Raw genomic sequence first — 23,474 nt, 5'->3', positions numbered from 1 at the left:
GTTATCAACTGCGCTTTACTAAAAGATAAAGAGTACATAGAAAAGCTAATGTTGTAACAGCATTGTATGTAAACCAAGCAACTGAAGGGTCCTACAGACGATGCAACTCTTCTGGTTCATAAGAATATCATCTTACCAGCTAACATGTTTCGGGGGACATGCCCCCTTCTTCAGAAAAAAAACACTACTCTGACCAAGGGGGCATGTCCCTCCCCCAAAACACGTCAGCTGGTATTATAACTAATTTCATTTACAGTGTTATGCACAATTGTACTTTTAAGTTGATATTGCTTTGTCGTATATAAAGCGACAGCGCTGCACATTTGTTTATAAGTTCACAGATATGGTTACAATCACCACAAGCTTTTTTTTTTTTTTTTCTCTAACACAGGCGCTAAAAATTATAAATAAAAATAAAAAAAATTCCTGGAGTTTCACATGAGATAAGAGGGTGAACTTGGTTGCTGTGGGCAGCACAGACAGTTCATCTTTCAGCTAAGTTTACACAAAGACAGATGTTCTCCACACTTCAGTGCCTGTTTGGGATTTAAAACTTGCAGAGATCTGCGTGACCCAGCCACATAATTGGAAGTCATTTGTATGTAAATGAGCGCGCCCATCCAAGGGGAAAAAGAAGATGGCTACAGAACGGCATTCATATTTGTTCTATAAATACACTCGGGAACAAACAGATTCTAATAAGAGGCTTCAAATGTATTCATATTGAAAACCCTTTATTTAAAACTCAGTAAATTCTGCATCAGTGGGGTTGAAACAGATTGTATCTTGAAAAAAAATATAGAAAAGTTTAATACGCTATGCATGGTGGTGGAGATAATGGGGGAGTTTTATGAAAACTGGTGCATCTGTGCATAGTAACCAATCAGCTTCCAGGTTTTATTGAACAAGACGAAGTTAGAAGCTGATTGGTTACTATGCACAGTTCCACCAGTTTTAGTAAATTTCCCCCCTATGAGTGTTGTAAAACAGAAAAAAAAGGTTCAGATCTGAATCCCTTGTAATAGAAATAAGGATGACCGCTCCTCTTTATGGAGAGATCTGGGGACAAACCCCAAATCTCTTCTTTACTTCTAACCACTTCAATACAGGGCACTTTTACCCCCTACCTAGTCCTACCCAGGCCAATTTTCAGCTTTCAGCGCTGTCACACTTTGACAATTGCGTGGTTACGCTACACTGTACTCATATTTGTTATTTTGTTCCTACAAATAGAGCTTTCTTTTGGTGGTATTTGATCACCACTGGGGTTTTTTTTTGTTTTTGTTTTTGCTACACATTAAAGACTGAATTTTTTTTTTGTTGCTAGGTTTGCTTCCTATGTTATTTTGTAAATAAGTATGTTTTCTCCTTCACTGATGAGGCACTGGTAGGTGGCACTGACAGGCATCTGTGATGGGCACTGACAGGTTTCTATGGTGGGCACCTCTGATGGAGGCTGCACTGATGATAAACCCCCCCCCCCCTCCTCCAGTCAGGAGAGCCACTGATCAGCTCTCCTCTGTGTGCGCCTTGTCAGCATGAACTGAGGAAAGCCAATTACTGGCACTTCCTGTTTACCGCTGTGATTGGTCACAGCTGATCACGTGGTAAAGGGCCTAAGTCAGAGGCTTTATACCAAGATCGGAGATGTGGTGTCTGAGCGACACACCGCACCACCGATCACCACTCTGCGCATCCCCGGGGGCGCACGCGAGCGGCTTATCCTGCTGGACGTCATATGATGCCCATTCAGGATAACTGATCCCCCTGCGGCCATCATTCTGCTATAGGCCGGGCAGGATGTGGTTAAAAGCAAAAGATCTGGAGGGGCTGATGTAAACGACACTTGACAAAATATCCAACTACATGGGGAGGTCTGGACAGTGTTTTGAAAATCACAATTATATCAGGAATTGGTACAGGAGGGCAATTGAGAAGTGTGTGTGGAATAATGGCCTTATTTGATAGGAGTGGAACTTTTTATTTATTAAAAAAAAAAAAAATTTGCCTTTTGACATGTTACAAGGATAGATGGGAGGGGTAGCTAGTGGGTTTCTCTTTATCGTGTGCGTTTTTTTTTGTTTTTTTTTCTCTCATCAACTCCCCCCCCCCTTTTTTATTTATTTTTTTTCCTTTTTTTTTTTCTTTTCTCCAACTCATCCCCCCCCCTTTTTTTTCTAATTTCCTTTTCACCCCCTTAATTTTGAGTTGGGTTGTGGGATCAGGGGCTGACTGAGATGACCAGCTCCTCCTCCCATATCCTCCTCCCGCTATCCTCTGCTGGACCTGATCACAGGGGGGTCCTCTACATTTTCTGTGTTCATTAGCTATTTGCTGCATAGTTCTTTTAGGTACAAATCCCAGCTATGTGGGCTATGATTGATACAACTGTTCTTTTTGTCATTCCCCCATGAGAATATTCTTTCTTATAGCAGAATGTCAAGATTACTAGATGGCTTTTGTTATACTATGTGCTTGTTCGCTTTGTACATATACATGTTGCACTGTACCCGCTCTCATATACATGTAATTTGCGCTCTATATTCAAAATGTTTATGCAAAAAAAAAAAAAAAAACTTTTTTTTTTTCCTTTAAAAAAAAAAAAAAACAAAAAAAAAAACCAAAGCTTTACTTCCAGCCTGCATCAGAAGTGACGTCATGGCTTTGCTCTGGTCCTCCAAGGCCATAGAGCAGGGATCCTCAAACTATGGCCCTCCAGCTGTTGCGGAACTACACATCCCATGAGGCAATGTAAAACTCTGACATTCACAGAAATGACTAGGCATGATGGGAATTGTAGTTCCTGAACAACTGGAGGGCCATAGTTTGAAGACCCCTGCCATAGAGGCTATCAAAGAGCATCTACTCTTTGATCGCCTATGGGAGCAGCCGGCCACATCGTCAGATTGTTTCTCACGTGAACCTGTGGAAATAGTAAGCCGGGGATGGTGGGGGGGGTGTTGGTGTCCCCTACCGCTGCTTTGCAAAACAATCCAGTGACTCCTGAGCGTCTTGGAGCGGTTTCATGAGAAAGCTGGCCGCAAAGAATGATACCGAGGTTATGGCCGATAGATGACCTTAACCCCAGTAAACTATTTGCAAACTGCAACGTATATATACACGTATTGAGGTCGGCAAGTGGTTTAACAGACCAAGCTGTCCAGCAAAAGTGGCAGTTAAACGGTTGGGACCACTGACAGGGGTGCTTACAATGATCGGCATTTATTTATGTAAAGCCTTTATCCCAAAAGGGACAAAGAAAAAATACTGTTGCTGTGGGAGCTGGAGTTCAACTTTTAAAGGGTTCGTTCACCTTTTACACAAGAAAAATGTAAAGGTGAAATAACACTGGAGATCCCCCAGTCCGTCTGCTGACCTCCAGTGTTCTCAAGATGTTGGCACCTCTGAAGCCGCTCCAGGGATTTCAGACTCCCGCTTTTCTCCCTCTTCTCTGTCAGGGCTTCCAGGACAGACCAGATAGATTCTGATTGGTTAGCGCCCTCACATTGATGGCTAGAGTGGCTCTGAGGGTGCTGACACCTCGGGAATCTCGAAGGTAAGTACAGTAGGGGGACGGAAAGGGTGCCTGGTGGTCGCCTTTTCATTTTGTCTGTAAAGGATGAATTAACTCTTTCATTTGTTAGTAAAGTTCATCTAAATCTGCTAGTAGAACTCTCCTCCACCCAGACTGACAATGCTGCAGTCCAAAGGTGCCTCCAGTGCTCCTCCATCCAGAGCGGAGACAACCTAAGGCAGGACATGTTATTGGCCACGTTGTCACTGCCAGGTGAAAAGAAAAAAAGCCTAAAAGTAAATTGAAGGCAGCCACCATCTAAGGATTGGTAAACTGTAATATACACCCACCGGCCACTATATTAGGTGCACCTTACTAGTACCGGGTTGGACCCCATTTTGTCTTCAGCACTACCTTCATTCTTCATCACATAGATTTATCAAGGTGTTGGAAAAATTCCTTAGATTTTGGTCCATAGTGACATGATAACATCACACAGTTACTGCAGATTTGTCGGCTGCACATCCATTATGTGAATCTCCCGTTCCACCACAACCCAAAGGTGCTCTATTGGAGTGAGATCTGGTGACTGTGGAGGCCATTGGAGTACAGTGACCTCATTGTCCAGTGGTGAGATGATTGGAGCTTTGTGACATGGTCCATTATCCTGCTCGAAGGAGCCATCAGAAGATGGGGACACTGTAGTCATAAAGGGATGGACATGGTCAGCAACAATACTCAGGTTGACCGTGGTGTTTAATCATTTGCCACCCGCCGTACAACAAAATGGCGGCAAAGTGGTTGTGTTATCCTGACCGGACGTCATATGACGTGATCAGGATAACAGAGCCGGCGTGCAGCGTGGCGATCGGTGATGCTGTATATCAGTCTGACACAACGCAACGCCGATCGTGGTATGGAGCCTCTGACAGAGGCTTCTTACCATGTGATCAGCTGTGACCAATCACAGCTGATCATCATGTGAACCAGGAAGTGCCGATAAACTGCTTTCCTTGGTTCATGCTGACAGGGAGAGACGATCGGTGGCTCTCCCTGTCAGAGGGGTTGTCTGTGCTGATAATCGGCATATTGATTATCAGCACAGCCCCCATCAAAAAGTGCCCATCAGCTGCCAGCCTGTCCTCTATAAACGCCTGTCAGTAAGGAGAAAGCAAAATAGTTCCAAAGAAATAGGTTCTTTCCAGCTTAAGCAGCGCTAAGCACTACTTAAGCTGAAAAGAACCTATGACTTTGGAACATTTTTGCTTTCTCCTTAATGTTATATTTGATTATAGCAGCTGCTTAGTTTAATTTACTTCTAAGCGCTGGATCAGCGACCCTGTTTGCTTTTACTTATTAAATGCCTGTCAGTGCCAATAAAACTGGCAATCAGTGCCCAAAAAAGTGCCAATCGGTGGTCCTTCAGTAATGCCTGTCGGTGCCCCATCAAAGTGCCACTCAGTAATGCTTGTCAGTAGATCCTCATCAGTGCTGCCTATCCAGTGCCACCTATCAGTGCCGCCTATCGGTGCCATCAGTGCTGCCTATTGGTGCCCATCAGTTTTTTTTTTTTCAAAAATTTTTTTTGGGGGATATTATAGCAAAAAGTAAATTAACCTATTTTTTTCAAAATTGTCTTTTTGTTTATAGTGCAAAAATTAAAAACCGCAGTGGTGATCAAATACAACCAAAAAAAAAAAAGCTCTATTTGTGAGAAGAAAATGATAAAAATTTAGTTTGGGTACAGTGTTGCATGACCGCGCAATTGTCACTAAAAGTGCGACAGCGCTGAAAATTGTCCCGGGCGGGAAGGGGTGATAGTGCCCGGTATTGAAGTGGTTAAACGATGCTCAATTGGTACTTAGGGGGATGAAAGTGTGCCAAGAAAATATCCCCCACACCATTACACCACCAGCAGTCTGAACCATTGATACAAGACAGGATGGATCCATGCTTTCATGTTTACACCAAATTCTGACCCTACCATCTGAATGTTGCAGCTGAAATCAAGACTCATCAGACCAGGCAACGTTTTTCCAATCTTCTATTGTCCAATTTTGGTGATTCTGTGCGAATTATAGCCTCAGTTTCCTGTTCTTAGCTGACAGGAGTGGCACCCGGTGTGGTCTTCTGCTGCTGTAACCCATCTGCTTCAAGGTTCGATGTGTTACAACCAAGGTATGCAGAATACCATCTCTGAACTCTCAAGTGGTTATTTCAGTTACTGTTGCCTTTCTATTAACTCAAACCAGTCTGCCAATTCTCCTCTGACATCAAGACATTTTTCTCCACACAACTGCCGCTCACTGGATATTTTCTCTTTTTTGCACCATTCTCTGTAAACCCGAGAGATGGTTGTGTGTGAAAATCCCAGTAGATCAGCAGTCTTTGAAATACTCAGACCAGCCCATCTGGCACCAACAACCACGCCACGTTCAAAGTCCCTTTAATCCACTTTTCTTCCACATTCTTGAACTTTGGCAAGTCGTCTAAACCACATCTAGATGCCTAAATGCGTTGAGTTGCTGCCATGTGATTGGCTGATTAGTAGTTTGTGTTACTGAGCAATTAAACAATGTGTACCTAATAAAGTGGTGGTGAGTGTATGTGACCTCATGATATTTCGTTTAAGTTGGCACAGAAAAACAGTAAACTGTGCGGCGCATCTGTTCACCGCCATTCAGGGTTGCCGGCCGTCAGTAAATTTACGGACAGTTTGTAATGTGATTTTTAACTGTAAATATCAGGGGGCTGATAATTTATCGTGCTGTGCTGACTCTTTAAAGAGGAGGTCCAGCTGAAATTGTATTTTTTTTTTTTTTTAAAGGTCATCAGCTACAAAAACTGTAGCTGCTGACTTTTAATAAGCACACTTGACCAGGGTGCCCGCGATGTCAGCCGCCCGAGGCCGATCCGTCCATTGGATCGGGTCGCGGCTCCACCATTCGAACCATTCGACTGCGGCTCAAGTCGCTCAGCGCTTTGTTAATGACCGGCTGTGTTCTGAGACACACACAGTTCCCAGAACACAGCGCACCCCATTCCCCAGAAGGCAACGCGAGGAGAAGAATGAAGATCACCGCAGAGTAGGAAGTGGCAGATTAGGACGATCTGCCTAGCAACAGCCATTTCAGGTAAGTAAAACATTTTTCTTTTTTTTTTTTTTTTTTTCCCCCGATTTTTAGGAGCATTTTTATATACTATTTTTTTATATATATATATATATATATAGATATATATATATATATATAGATATATATATATATATATATATATATATCTATATATATATATATATATCGGGAAAAGAAAATTTTTTTACTCACCAGAACCAGAAATGGCTGTTGCTAGGCAGATTGTCTTAATCTGCCACTTCCTACAATACCACTAACAAGTCATTTGCACAATTTATACTTAAAGCGGAGGTCCACCCTTAAAAAAAAAAAAAAATTATAAATATAATATAATTTTTTTTTTTTTTTTTTTTGGGTGGACCTCCGCTTTAAGTATAAATTGTGCAAATGACTTGTTAGTGGTATTGTCATTGTGTTTTATACCGTTTCAGTGTGGATTGTCTTTTTTAATAGGAGTTCTGTAATTTTTCTGGTTGTCAGTAATAGAAAATGTGCTCTGTCAGTAAATTTAAAAAAAAAATGTTTTGTCAGTAAAAAAAAATGCTTGAGGTTGGCAAACACTGCCAGCATTCTAATGCAGCTTCTGGAGGGAATGAGCCCTAAAGGAAATTGTGCAAAAGTTCTGCAATCTTACAACTGGTGCTACTCTGTTTTGGAAGATCAGAAAAAAAAAAAAAAAAAAACAAACCTCCCCAACATTCCATTTACCGGTGTTTGCCGTGTTTTCTTGGTGTTTGCCGTGTTTTCTTGGTGTTTTCTTGGTGTTTGCCGTGTTTTCTTGGTGTTTTCTTGGTGTTTTCTTGGTGTTTTCTTGGTGTTTTCTTGGTGTTTTCTTGGTGTTTGCCGTGTTTTCTTGGTGTTTTCTTGGTGTTTTCTTGGTGTTTGCCGTGTTTTCTTGGTGTTTGCCGTGTTTTCTTGGTGTTTGCCGTGTTTTCTTGGTGTTTGCCGTGTTTTCTTGGTGTTTGCCGTGTTTTCTTGGTGTTTTCTTGGTGTTTTCTTGGTGTTTGCCGTGTTTTCTTGGTGTTTTCCGTGTTTTCTTGGTGTTTTCCGTGTTTTCTTGGTGTGTGGGTCGTTCTCTGTCCCTGGGAGGTGACCTTCGGGCGCAGCGTTCTGTAGACTTCATAAAATGACTGGCCAGCATAATCCATTCTCTTCTCCGAGGTGTCCCGTACTGTTTTTCTCTTGCTGGCAGAATTGGGAGAATTCAAGGACGTTCTATTTATAAAGCCGACATTTCTTTATTTCATTTTCGCTCCGATAGATGATGAATGTTCTCCGGGAGCGATGGGGCAAGTTGTTTGCCTTCACGCTCTACATGTCACTTAGCACATTATGTTTTACCTTAGTGGATCCGAACCCAAGAATGCAAATCTATACTGCTTGGTAATGGTTAGATGTGGTGGCTGCATTTTTCTTTTCTTTCAGGCTTTTGTGTCCTTTATTTTCACCCGGTGATCCTCCCAATAACACACTTCATGATCTATCTGGACAACACTCACTCCCCACACTATCTATGAAGACGTAGTGGTGTCACCCTAGGCCAGGGGTTGGCAACCTATGGCTCGTGGGCTGCACCTGGCCCGCCGCCGCCGCTAAATATTCGGCACGTGATGAATTCACATGCACCCAGCAGACATTTTACATTTTAACCCCGGTTGGCTTTCTTGAGATAACCACCGATGCGACTAAAAAGACACTCAACTGTTATCCCAAGTAGCAGGAGGGGATACCCAGCCCCCACCCCCCCCCCACCGCCACCTTCCGCCTGGGCTCTCCCATCCCACCGGCTGGCCGGAGACCTAAACAAAGCCGCAATCGGCTTTGATTGGGTCTCGGATCTAGTAACCCGGAAGCAATGTCATGACATCACTTCCGGTTTACAGAAGACTTAAAGGCGCCAAATTAAAAAAAAAAAATTTACATTGTTCAAAACAGCCAAACTTGGCTTTTTGAATCTTTTTAAGTGCAGTGGAGGGGTTTGAGGTCTTCATAGTTACATAGTAGGTGAGGTGGAAAAAAGACAAGTCCAACCTACCGTCAGGTCCATAAATATTGTGACATCGACACAATTCTAATCTTTTTGGCTCTTTACTCCACAATGGATTTGAAATTAAACGAACAAGTTGTGCTTTAACTGCAGACTTTCAGCTTTAATTTGAGGGTATTTACATCCAAATCAGGTGAACGGTGTAGGAATTACAACAGTTTGTATATGTGCCTCCCACTATTTAAGGGACCAAAAGTAATGGGACAATTGGCTGCTCAGCTGTTCCATGGCCCGGTGTGTGTTATTCCCTCATTATCCCATTTACAAGGAGCAGATGAAAGGTCCAGAGTTAATTTCAAGTGTGCTTTTTGCATTTGGAATCTGTTGCTGTCATCTCTCAATATGAGATCCAAAGAGCTGTCACTATCAGTGAAGCAAGCCATCATTAGGCTGAAAAAAAACAAAACAAATCCATCGGAGAGATAGCAAAAGATTAGAATTGTGTTGATGTCCCAATATTTATGGACCTGACTGTATGTGTGTGATTATATGTCAGTATTACATTGTATATCTCTGTATGTTGTGGTCGTTCAGGTGCTTATCTAATAGTTTCTTGAAACTATCGATGTCCCCCGCTGAGACCACTGCCTGTGGAAGGGAATTCCACATCCTTGCCGCTCTTACAGTAAAGAACCCTCTACGTAGTTTAAGGTTAAACCTTTTTTCTTCTAATTTTAATGAGTGGCCACCTGTCTTGTTAAACTCCCTTCTGTGAAAAAGTTGTATCCCTATTGTGGGGTCACCAGTACGGTATTTGTATATTGAAATCATATCCCCTCTCAAGCATCTTTTCCAGAGAGAATAAGTTCAGTGCTCACAATCTTTCCTCATAACTAATATCCTCCAGACCCTTTATTAGCTTTGTTGCCCTTCTTTGTACTCTCTCCATTTCCAGTACATCCTTCCTGAGGACTGGTGCCCAGAACTGGACAGCATACTCCAGGTGCGGCCGGACCAGAGTCTTGTAGAGCGGGAGAATTATCGTTTTATTGCTGGAATTAATCCCCTTTTTAAAGGGGTTGTAAAGGGGTTTTTTTTTAAAATAACAAACATGTTGTTATACTTACCTTCACTGTGCAGCTCGTTTTGCACAGAGTGGCCCCGAACCTGGTCTTCTGGGGTCCCTCGGTTGTTGTCTCAGCTCCTCCCCGCAAGAACTAAACACCTTCATGCGAGTGCTCTCGCATGGTGTTAAGTTCTTGCAGGCACGCTCCCGTGATACAGCCGGCGGCTATAGCAGCTGACTGTATTACTCGGCCCCGCCCCCCACCCCCCCCACCCCCGGCGCACTGCGTCATTGGATGTGATTGACAGCAGCGCGAGCCAATGGCTGCGCTGCTTTCAATCAATCCACTCTAGCCAATCAACGGCCAGGCTGAACGGCGAAGAGGATGTCTGGAGCGAGCGTGGGACTTTCGAGGGGTCAGGTAAGTAAAATTGGGGGGCTGGTATTGTCGGATGTTGTTTCACCTTAATGCATAGGATGCATTAAGGTGAAAAAACGTCAACCTTTACAACCCCTTTAATGCATGCCAATATTCTGTTTGCCTTGTTAGACCCCCGATCCCTCCATAAAGAGTACCTGTCACTGCCTATTACTGTCACAAAGGACTTTACATTCCTTCTCCTGCCTTAGATCAGTGGTTCTCAACTCCTGTCCTCAGGGCCCACTAACAGGCCAGGTTTGCAGGATAAGTGAAATACATCACAGGTGATATCATTTGCTGCTCAGTGATTGCAGTATTCTAGTCTGCATCTCCCCAAGGTAATACTTAAAATCTGGCCTGTTGGTGGGTCCTGAGGACAGGATTTGAGGACCACTGCCTTAGATTGTAAGCTGCTTGAGGGCAGGGACTGCTGTGAATGTGTAAAGTGCTGTGTAAATTGTTGGTGCTGTAGAAATACCTGTAACTAATGTTCAAAAAAGCTAAAACAAAAAAGAAAACAAATGCAGCCACCACTTCTAAGGCTAGGTGCACACCTGTACATACCAGAAATGCACGCAAATTCATGTGCTTTCCTGACACTCAGAGAAATGCGTTGTCCTTTAGCAGACGGCACCTCCATGCAGCTAGAAGTCTGTGTGTGTGTGATTCAGTCTAACCTATTTTTGGAAGTCTGTGAATTCTCTTCCATATTTCTTGTGCAGCCTATTGAAATGAATGGGCTGGCCTACATGCAATGCAGGGGTTCACGTGCACGCTCGGTCGCACTTGCAGGCATGAAACAAGCCTAAGCTATTGTATTCAGCAGAACACACTGATTAGTACTCGCAGCCATTGGCTGCACAGAGCCCGGGGTCCCGGGCCCCATCCTAATCATTGGGACCCGTAACCAGATCGCTGTGATAGCCTCTGATTGGCTATCAGTGATCAGTCACTGTGAAGCCCACCCCTGTTTTCTGTCTTTGTGAATGGACAAGAGAGATACATTTTATGACTCTGTGCTTGCAGAGATAGAAAAAAAAAGTGTGTAGGAAAAAAATTTTATAAAAGTAAAATACAAAAGTACCTAGATCAAGGTTTGATTTAGGCCACCCCCAGGGTTAGTGTTTGGGTCAAGCTCGGGGTCAAAGGCCAGGCTCAGGATTTTTTGGACAGGATTTTTTTTTTTTTTTTTTCAGTGTCTGTGCATTTTTAGATGGGATTAAAAAAAAAAACAAAAAAAAAAAAAACAATATTCACTCTTGTTTTTGGGCTATACTATGGGTAGAAACAACTAATATTCACATATGTGGTATCGCTATAAAGAGAAGAGAATTTGTTTTTGGGTTGTTCTTTGGTGGTAGGTTATAGTAGTAGCAAGAAATATACAGTTGGATTTTATATATATATATATATATATATATATATATATATATATATATATATATATATATATATATATATATATATATATATATATGTGTGTGTATATATATATATGTGTGTGTGTGTGTATGTATGTATATATATTATGTGTGTGTGTGTATATATATATATATATTTTATTTATTTTTTACTATTTTAGGCCAGTTCTTTAGATAATAAAATCAGGAGATATACATTACCATTTACCATCACATGAAAGCCCAATTTGTCCTGACAAAAATGTGGTGGTATCCACCTGGATGCACAAAGTAGTTGTTTTGATATGTTTTCCTAACACATGTCAAAGTTGCAAAACTGGGGCTTGTTTGATTTGTTTTACCTTTTTGGTGCGAAGGGGTTAAAGTGCATGTAGAGCCAACAGTTTTTTTTTTTTTTTTTATGTTTTCCTTTTGTATATAGTATTGAATAGATTCTTTGCGGATAATGGGTAAAGAAAGCATTTTGTTGTGTTTTTAAGTGATTAAAAGCTCACTGAAGAGGTAGAGGGGGGGTTGTTAGTATCTCGAAAAAAGCTGGTGATTAAAAGCTTTAAGGCCTGGAACGATATGAAAGGTTGCAGCTCGGCCAACCTCACAGTATGGAGTAATGATGACTATTGATTTCTACTCCCATCTGTGAACAATTCCAGCACTGGCCGCCTTTGATTGTGGACATTTATCTCATTTTCTATCCCATTACCCGTCAACGTACAGAGGTTGGATTTGATTGGTCTGTAACATTCAATAATGTCATTCACTCATCAAGGTTCTGTTCTAGGACCTCCTTTTCTGAAACTACACCTTCTCCCTGGGTCAGTTGATTGCCTCCCATGGCTTTCAGTATCTATGTGGACAACACCCAAATCTACCTCTCCACCCTCCACCCTCCACCTCCATCTGTCTCCTCACGCAACGCCAACTTACTAACAGATATATCAAACTGGATTTCACTTCCTCATACTCAACCTATCCAAAACTGATATTTCTTTCGACCCCCCCCCCCACATGCCACTTCCCCTGATTTCTCTGTCAAAATCAACTGGTCAACTATCGACTCCACCCCCCCCCCCCCCCCCCAATGCCAAGGTCCTAGGTGTAAATCTGGACTTGGAACAATCTTTTCATCCCCACAAAATCGCTGTCCAAAGCTTGCCGCCTCAACCTCTGCAACATCTCCAAGATACGCCCCTTCCTAACCAATGTCACCACAAAGCTCCTAATCCACTCTTTGGACATCTCTCGCCTTGACTACTGCAACTCCCTCCTCATTGACTTGCCTCTAAATAGGCTATCTCCAATTCAGTCCATCATGAACGCTGCTGCCAGACTCCTCTACCTTACAAACCGCTCAGCGTCTGCTCCCCCTCTTTGCCAACCCCTCCATTGGCTGCCACTAAACCAACAAATCAAATTCAAGGTACTAACAGTAACTTACAAAGCCATCCACAACCTGGCCCCCAGCTACATCTCTAATCTGGTCTCAAAATACCAACCTAATCGTCCTCTTCATTCCGCCCAAGACCTACTCCTTTTCTCTAACTCCCTTGTCACCACCTCCCATTCTTGGCTCAATGACTTCTTCCGAGCCTCTCCCATTCTATGGAACGCTCTACCCCAATCTGTCTGATTTATCTCCAACTTTGCTTTTAGACGATCTCTGCCTAGCCTATCCTGCCTACACCTAACAACTGTACCTACATTTTCTCCATCAGCTTCTCCCCCCACAGCTACTACCTTTCTTGTATCACTTGACTCTCCCTCTTGGATTGTAATCTCTAAAGAGCAGGGCCCTCTGATTCCTCCTGTATTAAATTGTATTCTAACTGTAAAGTCTGCCCTCATGTTGTAAAGCGCAGCGCAAACTATTGGCGCTATATGAATTCTGTATATTAAGAAGCTCTAAATCTGGCCAGCTTGGCCTGAGGGGAGCATTACTGTGCAACTATCCAGCAGTGGAAATCTGGTTGTATTGCTAGAGACGCCGCTCCCAGCACAGGGTGCGGAGTGATAAATATATCGCACTACACCGGAGTCCCTAAACAAATATCTGACTAGAGATGATGATAAATATAGATCACCCCCCAGAGATCTCCTGTCCGCTATGATATAAGGCTTTCTTCCTGTGCTTGGATTTCATTGGGGAATGTGCATTATGTTCTCTGCAGGTATATTGGAACATGTATCTTTGTAACTTCGCAGCCTTCCACAAATTGTATTTCTGTACTGCTATATATAGATTGGCTGGATTCCTGTTTTAATACATTTAAGGCAGAGTGTGGTGTATTTTAAGTACTCGCCCACTGAGTTATTATTGTAAGCTTGAAATCGCTTTGTCATAGCGTGTTTGATTATACTCCATATCAAGATTTGTAAATGCTTCCTTTGGTCATCCATATAAAGTGCCTTGAAAAAGTATTCACACCCCTTCAAATGTTCCACCTTTTGTCATGTTACAACCAGAAACGTAAATGTATTTTATGTGATCGAGCCCTGGCTCACGTTGATGCGATTTGGCATGCCAAATCGGCTACAGTTGCACTGTCCTAATCGGTGTGGCGCCGCAGCGATTCCCAAAAGTAGTTTCTGTACTACTTTTGGCGATTTGGGGGTGCGGTTTTCTATTGACATCTGTGCAGTAACCTGCACAGATGTTTCTGAAATCGCCCCCAAAGTCGGGACTGACATGCGGGAAATGAACTCGCACAATTTCATGGCTTTCTTTCAACAATGACTTTCTTGTTGCCACTTTTCCATAAAGACCAGATTTGTGAAGTGCACGACTAATAGTTGTCCTGTGGACATATTCTCCCACCTGAGCTGTGGATCTCTGCAGCTCCTCCAGAGTTACCATGGACCTCTTGGCTGCTTCTCTGATGAATGCTCTCCTGCCCTGGACTGTCAGTTTAGGTGGATGGCCATGTCTTGGTAGGTTTGCAATTGTTCCATACTTTTTTTTTTTTTTTTTTTTTCCCGTACTCTTCTTTCCTGTACTCTTCATTTTCGGATGATGGATTGAACAGAGCTCAATGAGATGTTCAAAGCTTGGGATATTTTTCTATAGCCTAACCCTGCTTTAAACTTCTCAACAACTCTCTTTCCCGTACTCTCTCTTTCCCGTACTCTCTCTTTCCCGTACTCTCTCTTTCCCGTACTCTCTCTTTCCCGTACTCTCTCTTTCCCGTACTCTCTCTTTCCCGTACTCTCTCTTTCCCGTACTCTCTCTTTCCCGTACTCTCTCTTTCCCGTACTCTCTCTTTCCCGTACTCTCTCTTTCCCGTACTCTCTCTTTCCCGTACTCTCTCTTTCCCGTACTCTCTCTTTCCCGTACTCTCTCTTTCCCGTACTCTCTCTTTCCCGTACTCTCTCTTTCCCGTACTCTCTCTTTCCCGTACTCTCTCTTTCCCGTACTCTCTCTTTCCCGTACTCTCTCTTTCCCGTACTCTCTCTTTCCCGTACTCTCTCTTTCCCGTACTCTCTCTTTCCCGTACTCTCTCTTTCCCGTACTCTCTCTTTCCCGTACTCTTCATTTTCGGATGATGGATTGAACAGAGCTCAATGAGATGTTCAAAGCTTGGGATATTTTTCTATAGCCTAACCCTGCTTTAAACTTCTCCACAACTTTTATCCCTGACCTGTCTGGTGTGTTTATTGGCCTTCATGATGCTGTTTGTTCACTAAGGTTCCCTAAAACCTCTAAGGGCTTCACAGAACAGCTGTATTTATACTGAGAATAAATTACACACAGTTGAACTCCAATTGGTTCCACTAGATTTTAGTTAGGGGCCACACTTTTCATATCTTTTATTTGTAAAATATTTTGAAAACCATTAATCATTTTCCTTTCACTTCACAATTATGTGCCACTTTGTGTTGCTCTATCAAGGGGTCTCCAAACTGTGGCCCGAGGGCCAGATGTGGCCCTTTTCCAGCCTTTATCCGACCCATGGGGCACTATTACTCCCAATGATATGAAGCACTATTCCGCACACTAAGGCGCCTTTCACACGGATGGCTATTCTGCCACAGTTAAAAGCATGTTTTTTTTTCCTGTGAAATTTAGACTCCAGGCACTGCGATCAGCTGCATTTGCACAGTGCGATTAGCTGCGATTTGCCATCTCCATGGCAACCCCACAGGGTACCGACTTGCACTGTTTGGTATGAATCTTGAGGGGGAACTCCACGCCAAATTTTAAATAAAAGACCGGCGTGGGTTCCCCCCCAGGGGCATACCAGGCCCTTAGGTCTGGTACGGATTTTAAGAGGAACCCCTGTGGCGAAAAAACGGCGTGGGGTCCCCCCCACAATCCATACCAGACCCTTATCCAAGCACGCAGCCCGGTAGGTCAGGAAAGGGGGTGGGGACGGGCGAGCACCCCCCTCCTGAGCCGTACCAGGCCGTATGCCCTCAACATGGGGGCTGGGTGCTTTGGGGGAGGGGGCGCCCTGCGGCCCCCCCACCCCAAAACACCTTGTCCCCATGTTGATGAGGACAAGGGCCTCTTCCCGACAACCCTGGCCGTTGGTTGTCGGGGTCTGCGGGCGAGGGGCTTATCGGAATCCGGGAGCCCCCTTTAATAAGGGGGCCCCCAGATCCCGGCCCCCCACCCTTTGTGAATGAGTATGGGGTACATCGTACCCCTACCCATTCACCTGGGGGAAGAAGTGTCAATAAAAAAAACACTACACAGGTTTTTAAAGTATTTTATTAGACAGCTCCGGGGGTCTTCTTCTGACTTCGGGAGGTCTCTCCGGCGTCTTCTCCCGGTGTCCGGATCTTCTGCCGGCTCCACCGCTATCTTCTCCCGCTGTTTTGCTAGCGGTGGCCTGGACCTCTGGATCATCTTCTTCCCTCTTCTCTTCTTCCGATGTTGACACGACGGTCTCTCCGGCTGGAATGGTCTCTGAGCTCTCCGCTCTGACTTATATAGGCGGTGACCCCGCCCCCTTATGCCGTCACAGTCCCTGGGCATGCTGGGAGTGTGACGTTTTAGGGAGCGTGGCCACCGGGTGATGTTGATCACGCCCCCTAAAACATCACACTCCCAGCATGCCCAGGGACTGTGATGGCATAAGGGGGCGGGGTCACCGCCTATATAAGTCAGAGCGGAGAGCTCAGAGACCAGTCCAGCCAGAGAGACCGTCGTGTCAACATTGGAAGAAGGCAGAAGGCAGCAGTCCGGGCTCCTCCACTGGCAAAAGAGCCGAAGATAGCGGAGGAGCCCAGCAGAAGAGAGCGCGGAGAAGGACCGGAGAGACCCCTGAAGCAGGAAGAAGACCCCCGAAGCCGGAAGAGGACCCCTGGAGCTGTCTAATAAAATACTTTAAAAACCTGTGTAGTGTGTATTTTTATTGACACTTCTTCCCCCAGGTGAATGGGTAGGGGTACCATGTACCCCATACTCATTCACATAGGGTGGGGGGCCGGGATCTGGGGGCCCCCTTATTAAAGTGGGCTCCCGTATTCCAATAAGCCCGCAGACCCCGCCAACCAACGGCCAGGGTTGTAGGGAAGAGGCCCTTGTCCTCGTCAACATGGGAACAAGGTGCTTTGGGGTGGGGGGCCGCAGGGCGCCCTCTCCCCCAAAGCACCCACCCCCCCATGTTGAGGGCATGCGGCCTGGTACGGCTCAGGAGGGGGGGGGTGCTCGCCCGTCCCCACCCCCTTTCCTGACCGGCCAGGCTGCGTGCTCGGATAAGGGTCTGGTATGGATTTTGGGGGGGGCCCACGCCGTTTTTTCGGCGTAGGGGTTCCTCTTAAAATCTGTACCAGACCTAAGGGCCTGGTATGCTCCTGGGGGGGAACCCACGCCGTTTTTTTATTTAAAATTGGCGTGGAGTTCCCCCTCAAGATTCATACCAAACAGTGCCAGGCATTGGCGGGGATCCGAGTCGGATCCCCGTGCTTGTCGCTCATCGGGAAAGGGAAAATCATTTTCCCTTTCCCGATGAGCAGCTCGGCGCTGTTATCCGCAGCTGACACAGTGCACTGCGATTACCTACGGTTATGTGCGGATAGCTGCGCTAAATCGCTCCTGGACGCAGTCAACTCTATTTTTTTTCTATCCGCACAGAACCGCATGCATTTAATTCGCAGCTAAATGCAGTGTGTGAATGGGGCCATAGGAAAGGATTGTGTGCTTTTAGCTGCGGTAGAAAATCCGCAGCTAAAAGCTCCATTCTATCCATCTGTATGAAAGGGGCCTTACACCAACAATGGGTCACTATTTCTTCCATTGATACCAATGATGGGATATTATTCCTCCCCTGTTAGTAGTACTACTCTTTCTCCTACTGAACACCAACCCTGAGGCCATATTTATTCTCACTGATGCTGGACCTGGGATATTTTCTACCCCCACTGGCCATAATCCGGCCCTCCTAAAGTCTGAAGGACGGTAAACTGGCCCTTTGTTTCAAAATTTTGGGGACCCCTGCTCTATCACATAAAATCCCAATAAAATACATTTTGTTTTTGGTTGTAACATGACAAAATGTGGAAAATTTTCAAGGTGTATGAATCCTTTTTCAAGGCACTGTATCAGGAACTTAACATTTCTACTTGGTGTCCACCAGACAAAATATATATTTTTTTATTTAATCTCTTTTCCAAAATCTTTAGGCCAGCCATGGTCTGAGTCTTTTTACGTTTCGGCTCTCCTCTAGACTGAATGTTCCTTACTGATGCCGAGAGAGTTGATAAAGTAATGGCTAAGTTTTTCTTTTTTTTTTCCAGTCTTCAAATATAACGGGAAAATTAATATTTTTTTTGTAAGGCTTTTAATTTTCGTGTGACCTCATTGGGCAATTTATTTATTTATTTTTTTGTAACTTCTGTCCCCATGACACCAGTACAAGCATTGTGTCTTGTGGTGCACTGGTGTCTGGGGAAAAATAGTACAGGTACGTTTTTCTGTCCGCTTTGGTGCATTGGCAGCCCATTTAGAACGACCAGCCTGCCTGAACACAACTCGTGATAACATCTATAATACAGGGCACTAAAGCAGACAGATTAGAATGAGCTCCTTAAAGGCTAACTCCACCTTTTTAAAATCATGTTACATATTCACCTCCCTGGCGGTATGTTTGTCAGATTTTTGATGCTGAAAGCGGTACGTTGTTTCGCATTGACATTTGGCGTTTTATATTGTAGGTCTGTAATTCTTAGTAATAACTCACTTATATTTGTCCAAACAAGAATCTAGTAGGCATCTCGGGTATGAAAGTTTGAACTCCAAAATCATAAACTATAAATGGTTATCAAAAATATGATAAAATGTATTCAATAATTAACTCAAACACTGAAATGTGCTCAGTCGCAGAATTGTCGCTGTCGTCACTTTCAGTGTCTGACGAGTTTCCCCACGATTCACCATCACTCAATTCTGCAAGTGGTTCTAATTTACTATCGCTGTTTTTCTAGCTGGTCTAAAACGCTTTTGAGGTAAAGGGACACTTTTTGGTTGCTATGGACAATCTCCAGTTTCCAGGCAGAAAGAACAGTATATATAATGTAAAACTGCATGCAGGGCACTGGAAAAAGCAGTAGGGAAAAAAGGGAGGTGAAATAATTTGATAAAGTAATGTACCGTAATCTGTAAGATTACAATGTACTGTATGTGTTCTGTTTTTTGCACTTTTTGAATTTCCCGGCGGGATCCGTCCCTGTGCGTCGCGCTGCTCGCAGGGAACGGAGCCCGGCATACAGAACATCAGACGGAAGACACAGCGGGGAGACTTTGCAGGATCCTAGGGACAAGGTAAGTACCTTTCCCTGGATACTGCGATTCAGCCCCGAGTGTGGCTTGGGGTTACCGCTCTTGGTATGGAAAATTCACCCCGAGCCACTCTCGGGAATACCGCTAAGAAGGTTAAAGAAGAAGTACAGCCACAGCTTGTTTAGCTGTACTTCTCCTGTGGGTCTCGGGTGTGCAGATCATTTTGTACGCCTGTGATCCGTTTTCACCAGACGGGCTGAAGCCCGCTGTCGGCTAACGTCACAGAGCCGGTCCAGGCTCGGGCAAGATGGCGACAATGGAGTTGGGATCCGCCCCCATTCCTGGACTGGCACCTGGATCAGCCTCTCAGCAAGCTGCTGAGAGCCTGAGCCGGCTGCTCCCGCCCCCTCCACAGCCCAGTGAGCGTGGGGGGTGGCAGAGCAGACAGCGGTGACTGACAGCAGCTCTCTGCTTAGGGAACACTGAGAACTGAGCAATCACTGGGGGACCGATGCAGCATCCACCTAGGTAAATATTGATCTTTAAAAAAGAGAAAAAAAAAAATCTTTTAAACCCTATCTAGAATATAACATGGTATCAAGCAAACCCTCCACCACATCCAAAATGACCCCCACCCCTGACAGTGTGCAGGGGTTCTTCCGCATAGTCAAATTTGAGATTGATGCACCTATGGAGGAGCTCTGCCACGTCATTCAGACCCCTTTCACACTGAGGGCGTTTTGCAGGCGCTATATCGTTAAAAATAGCGCCTGCAAAACGCCCTAAAACAGCTGCTCCATGCACTCCAGTGTGAAAGCCCAAGGGATGCGCTGGCAGGGTGTCAGAAAATGTCCTGCCAGCAGCTTCTTTTGGAGCGGTGAACTCACCGCTCCTCCACCGCCGCTCCCCATTGAAATCAATGGGGCAGTGCTGCGATACTGCCGGCAAAACGCCGCTCCGGCTGCGTTTTGCAGGCGGATTTAACTCCTTTTTGGCTGCTAGCAGGGGGTTAAAACCGCTCCGCTAGCGGGCGAATAGCACCGGTAAAAATAGTGCTGCTTTACCACTGACGCCCTAGGTGGCTCGGTGTGAAAGGGCTCTTATTCACAAAGATCTGTAAATGAATAAACTACAAGTCCCATCTGCCATCCCGAAGCTGAAAATCTATACCTCTATGCAGACCAGTAGCTAAAAAGTCTGCAGGGGCCTGGCACTGCACCCACAATACACTGATCATGGTTGCAATGCTTTGTAGGCTCAATTACGAAAAAAGTGTCATTAAAAATATTTTATTATAATCTAATTTGAAAAAAATGTAATATTTGCATTGATGTGGTTTTTTTTTTTTTTTGTTGTTTTTTTTTGTTTGCAAAGTTAGACTTAATGTTTAAAAATATAGGACAGAACTTTTAAAATAAACATGTTAAGGCCCTGTAAAAGGAGGTAAATACGCTGCTTTTACTGGTAATTTTTTGTAAATGCGCCTCTTTTAGCCTATATATCAATGCACACATATGCAGTAGAGGAGCTTTTGGGCAGGTAAAACACTGAAGGTGCTTTAAATGCTCCTAAACACTAGATGGGTTTAGCGCTTCAGCATTCATTCCAATAGCAAGAATAAATGAATAGTCTGGCCAATTAAATCAATGAATGCTCAAACACTTGAGCCTAAACGCATGTGGAAAATGCAGCTTTTGCTGTGTTTTTTAAGCTGCTAGGAACAAAAGCGTACAGGGCAGTACAAAAAAAAAAAAAAAAAATCCCGTATGCATGAAGGCCGTAAAGCTTTTGAGATTTTATATAATTGGGTTAAGTTAATTATACAAACTGATTATTGTTAATTGCAGGTAGGGGATGTATTTATAAAGCTTGGGCAAATATGCTGCAGAAATTAGTTTTAAATATAACTCCTGCCGTTGTTGAACAAGCGCTTTTCAGGATTGCGATAAGTGCCAGACGAGGCGGCAGTTCAGAGCCTTTGTATGGAGTCAGCCAAAATGCGCGATTTTGGCTGAATAGAACTAAATTAATCCCACGGCGTGTTTTCATTTCCTCTCCAGCAGTTGCTTTTTTGCCGCGAGATGATTATTTTACCGGCTTACGGAAGGTTGATGAAGTGGGGAAGGTGAAAAGGTGAAACGGCTATTAAGCGCGGAGGAGGGGCGGCGTTTACGTTTTCAGAGCACTTGGTCCACTTATGACACATCAACGTGTTTAAGCGGCTAAATCCGTCGTAGAGGTGGCACGGAATGCACATACACCGGTGGGGGAGAATTGCAAAGTGTCGCAGACCAATATTCGTGTAAGTGTTTCGCTGTTCTGTTAGAAATGGAGGATTTTTGCGCGTTTCTTTTCTGTTTTGCAAATCCCCGTGTTCTTTTCAAAAAGTGCAAAGTAATTTTTCTATAATAAATAATTTATAATCATATAATGCATGTTTTATCTTGTTTAGAATTTTTTTTTCTAAATTGTAAATATACGTTTTTTTTAAGCAATTTTTTTTTTTTTTTTAATACTTTGCCCATGCAGCCCAATTATAATTGGATTACTTTAGGATTAAAGCAAGCAGGCAGTTTGACCCATACAGCATACACTTCTGTGATTTCGGGTGCCCAGAAAGCAAGGAAGTGCAATATATTGCCAGCTGATCTCTTACAGGATAAAATACTAGCTTTCTGGATGCTGTTCAAGCAGCACTCCTGTTTAGGCCCCGTTCACAAAAGGCAGTTTAAAATTGCCTGCAGAATTGCTGCGATTCTGACCCCGATTTGAAATAGCGGCAGAACACGTTCAATAGGCTGCCCTATGCGTGTTTGTCTCCCAATTGAAGCGCCTGCTTCTTTGGTGACAAGCTTTTGCCACAATTGCCATGTGATTCTGTCGCTTTACAATAGCGGCAGAATTGCACCATGTTGTAGTGTTAAGACTAGGATTCTACATTGTGGTAAACATGGCCCTGTCCCAACTTTTTTGAGATGTGTTGCTGCCATTAACTTCAAAATGACTTTTTTTCCCCTAAAATGGTCCATTTTATCAGTATAACATTTGATATGTTTTCTATTGTGAATAGTATACTGGTTTATGAGATTTGCACATTCTGTTTATGTAGATTGATTTTTTTGTGATTGATTTTTTTGTGATTGATTTTTTTGTTTTTGGAATCAGTTTTTTTTTTTTTTTGTTTATTTACTAGAATTTTCCCCCATGAAAGTGGAATTACCCTCTTAAGGTTAAGGACTGGTAAGCTGCAATATATAACATTTTTGCTCTTGGGTTTGGATGCACACAGTGTGTGTGTGTGTGTGTGTATATAGAATTATGTATGTCTATATAGTAATATATTGTTTCTTACATGCCTACCTCTCTTTCTTTGAAGGCATCACGGGCCCTAATGGAGATTTGAAAGCGGCCTGCTGAAGCGTTGGAGAGAGTATGGTAAAACACCAACCGCTACAGTACTACGAGCCTCAGCTGTGCCTGTCATGTCTGACTGGGATCTACGGTTGCCGCTGGAAACGGTATCAGCGGTCACATGATGACACCACTAAGGTAAGCGTGGGAGTGCATGGAACATTTGCATTTGTGAACATTGCCTTTTTTTTTTTATCCATAATGGGTACAGTATGAAATAATTAAAGGCATAGTTCACCTTTTACTAAAATAGAACTGCCTATGCAGATAAGGAGTGTCTATAGATGAAAACAAACTGTGGAGCTCTGACTAAAGTTGAATAATGCCCTTGCTATAGGTGTAGGCCATTTACATACCTCATGAAGCCTGACTGGAGTACTCCCAGGGCATTGCTAAGATGTTGCCAAGCGAGGCCTTGCTTACTAAGCTCCGAAACACTGAGCTCAGAACTACTGCATCAGAGGATAGAGAGAGCGTGTGAAGGGGGTTTGAATCAGAGAAAAAGCTCACTCCGGTGATGGTGAAGGTGAGCAGTAGGCTAGGCCTCAGCAACGTCTTAGCAATGTCCTGTAGATAAAAACCAACCGTGCAGCTCTGGCTAAAGTTGAATAATGCCCTTGCTATAGGTGTAGGCCATTTACCTACCTTCCAAAGCCTGACTGGAATACTACCAGGACGTTGCTACGCGAGTCCTAGTCATCACTGCCCACCTCCACCATTACAGGAGTGACCTTTCTCTGATTCAAACCCCCTCACATGTTCTTTCTCTCTCTCCTGATGCAGAAGGTCTGAGCTCAGAGTTT

General features: G+C 44.0%; 1 protein-coding gene across 4 annotated transcripts in view; it reads left to right on the top strand.

Moving 5' to 3' along the window:
* Nucleotides 1–23,474, top strand: part of GDPD5 (glycerophosphodiester phosphodiesterase domain containing 5) — a gene marked incomplete at its 5' end in the record, with an annotated part of 273,877 nt that overhangs the window by 72,084 nt on the left and 178,319 nt on the right. For all 4 annotated transcript variants that reach the window (XM_073612890.1, XM_073612888.1, XM_073612889.1 and 1 more), the window contains 1 exon segment: nucleotides 22,637–22,809. In XM_073612890.1, the coding sequence (XP_073468991.1) occupies nucleotides 22,693–22,809 (117 nt within the window).

The sequence above is a fragment of the Aquarana catesbeiana genome, linkage group LG02, assembly GCF_042186555.1.
Source record: "Aquarana catesbeiana isolate 2022-GZ linkage group LG02, ASM4218655v1, whole genome shotgun sequence".
Taxonomy (NCBI): domain Eukaryota; kingdom Metazoa; phylum Chordata; class Amphibia; order Anura; family Ranidae; genus Aquarana; species Aquarana catesbeiana.
Note: the sequence above shows the minus strand (reverse complement) of the source record. Positions and strands in the feature narration are given on the sequence as shown.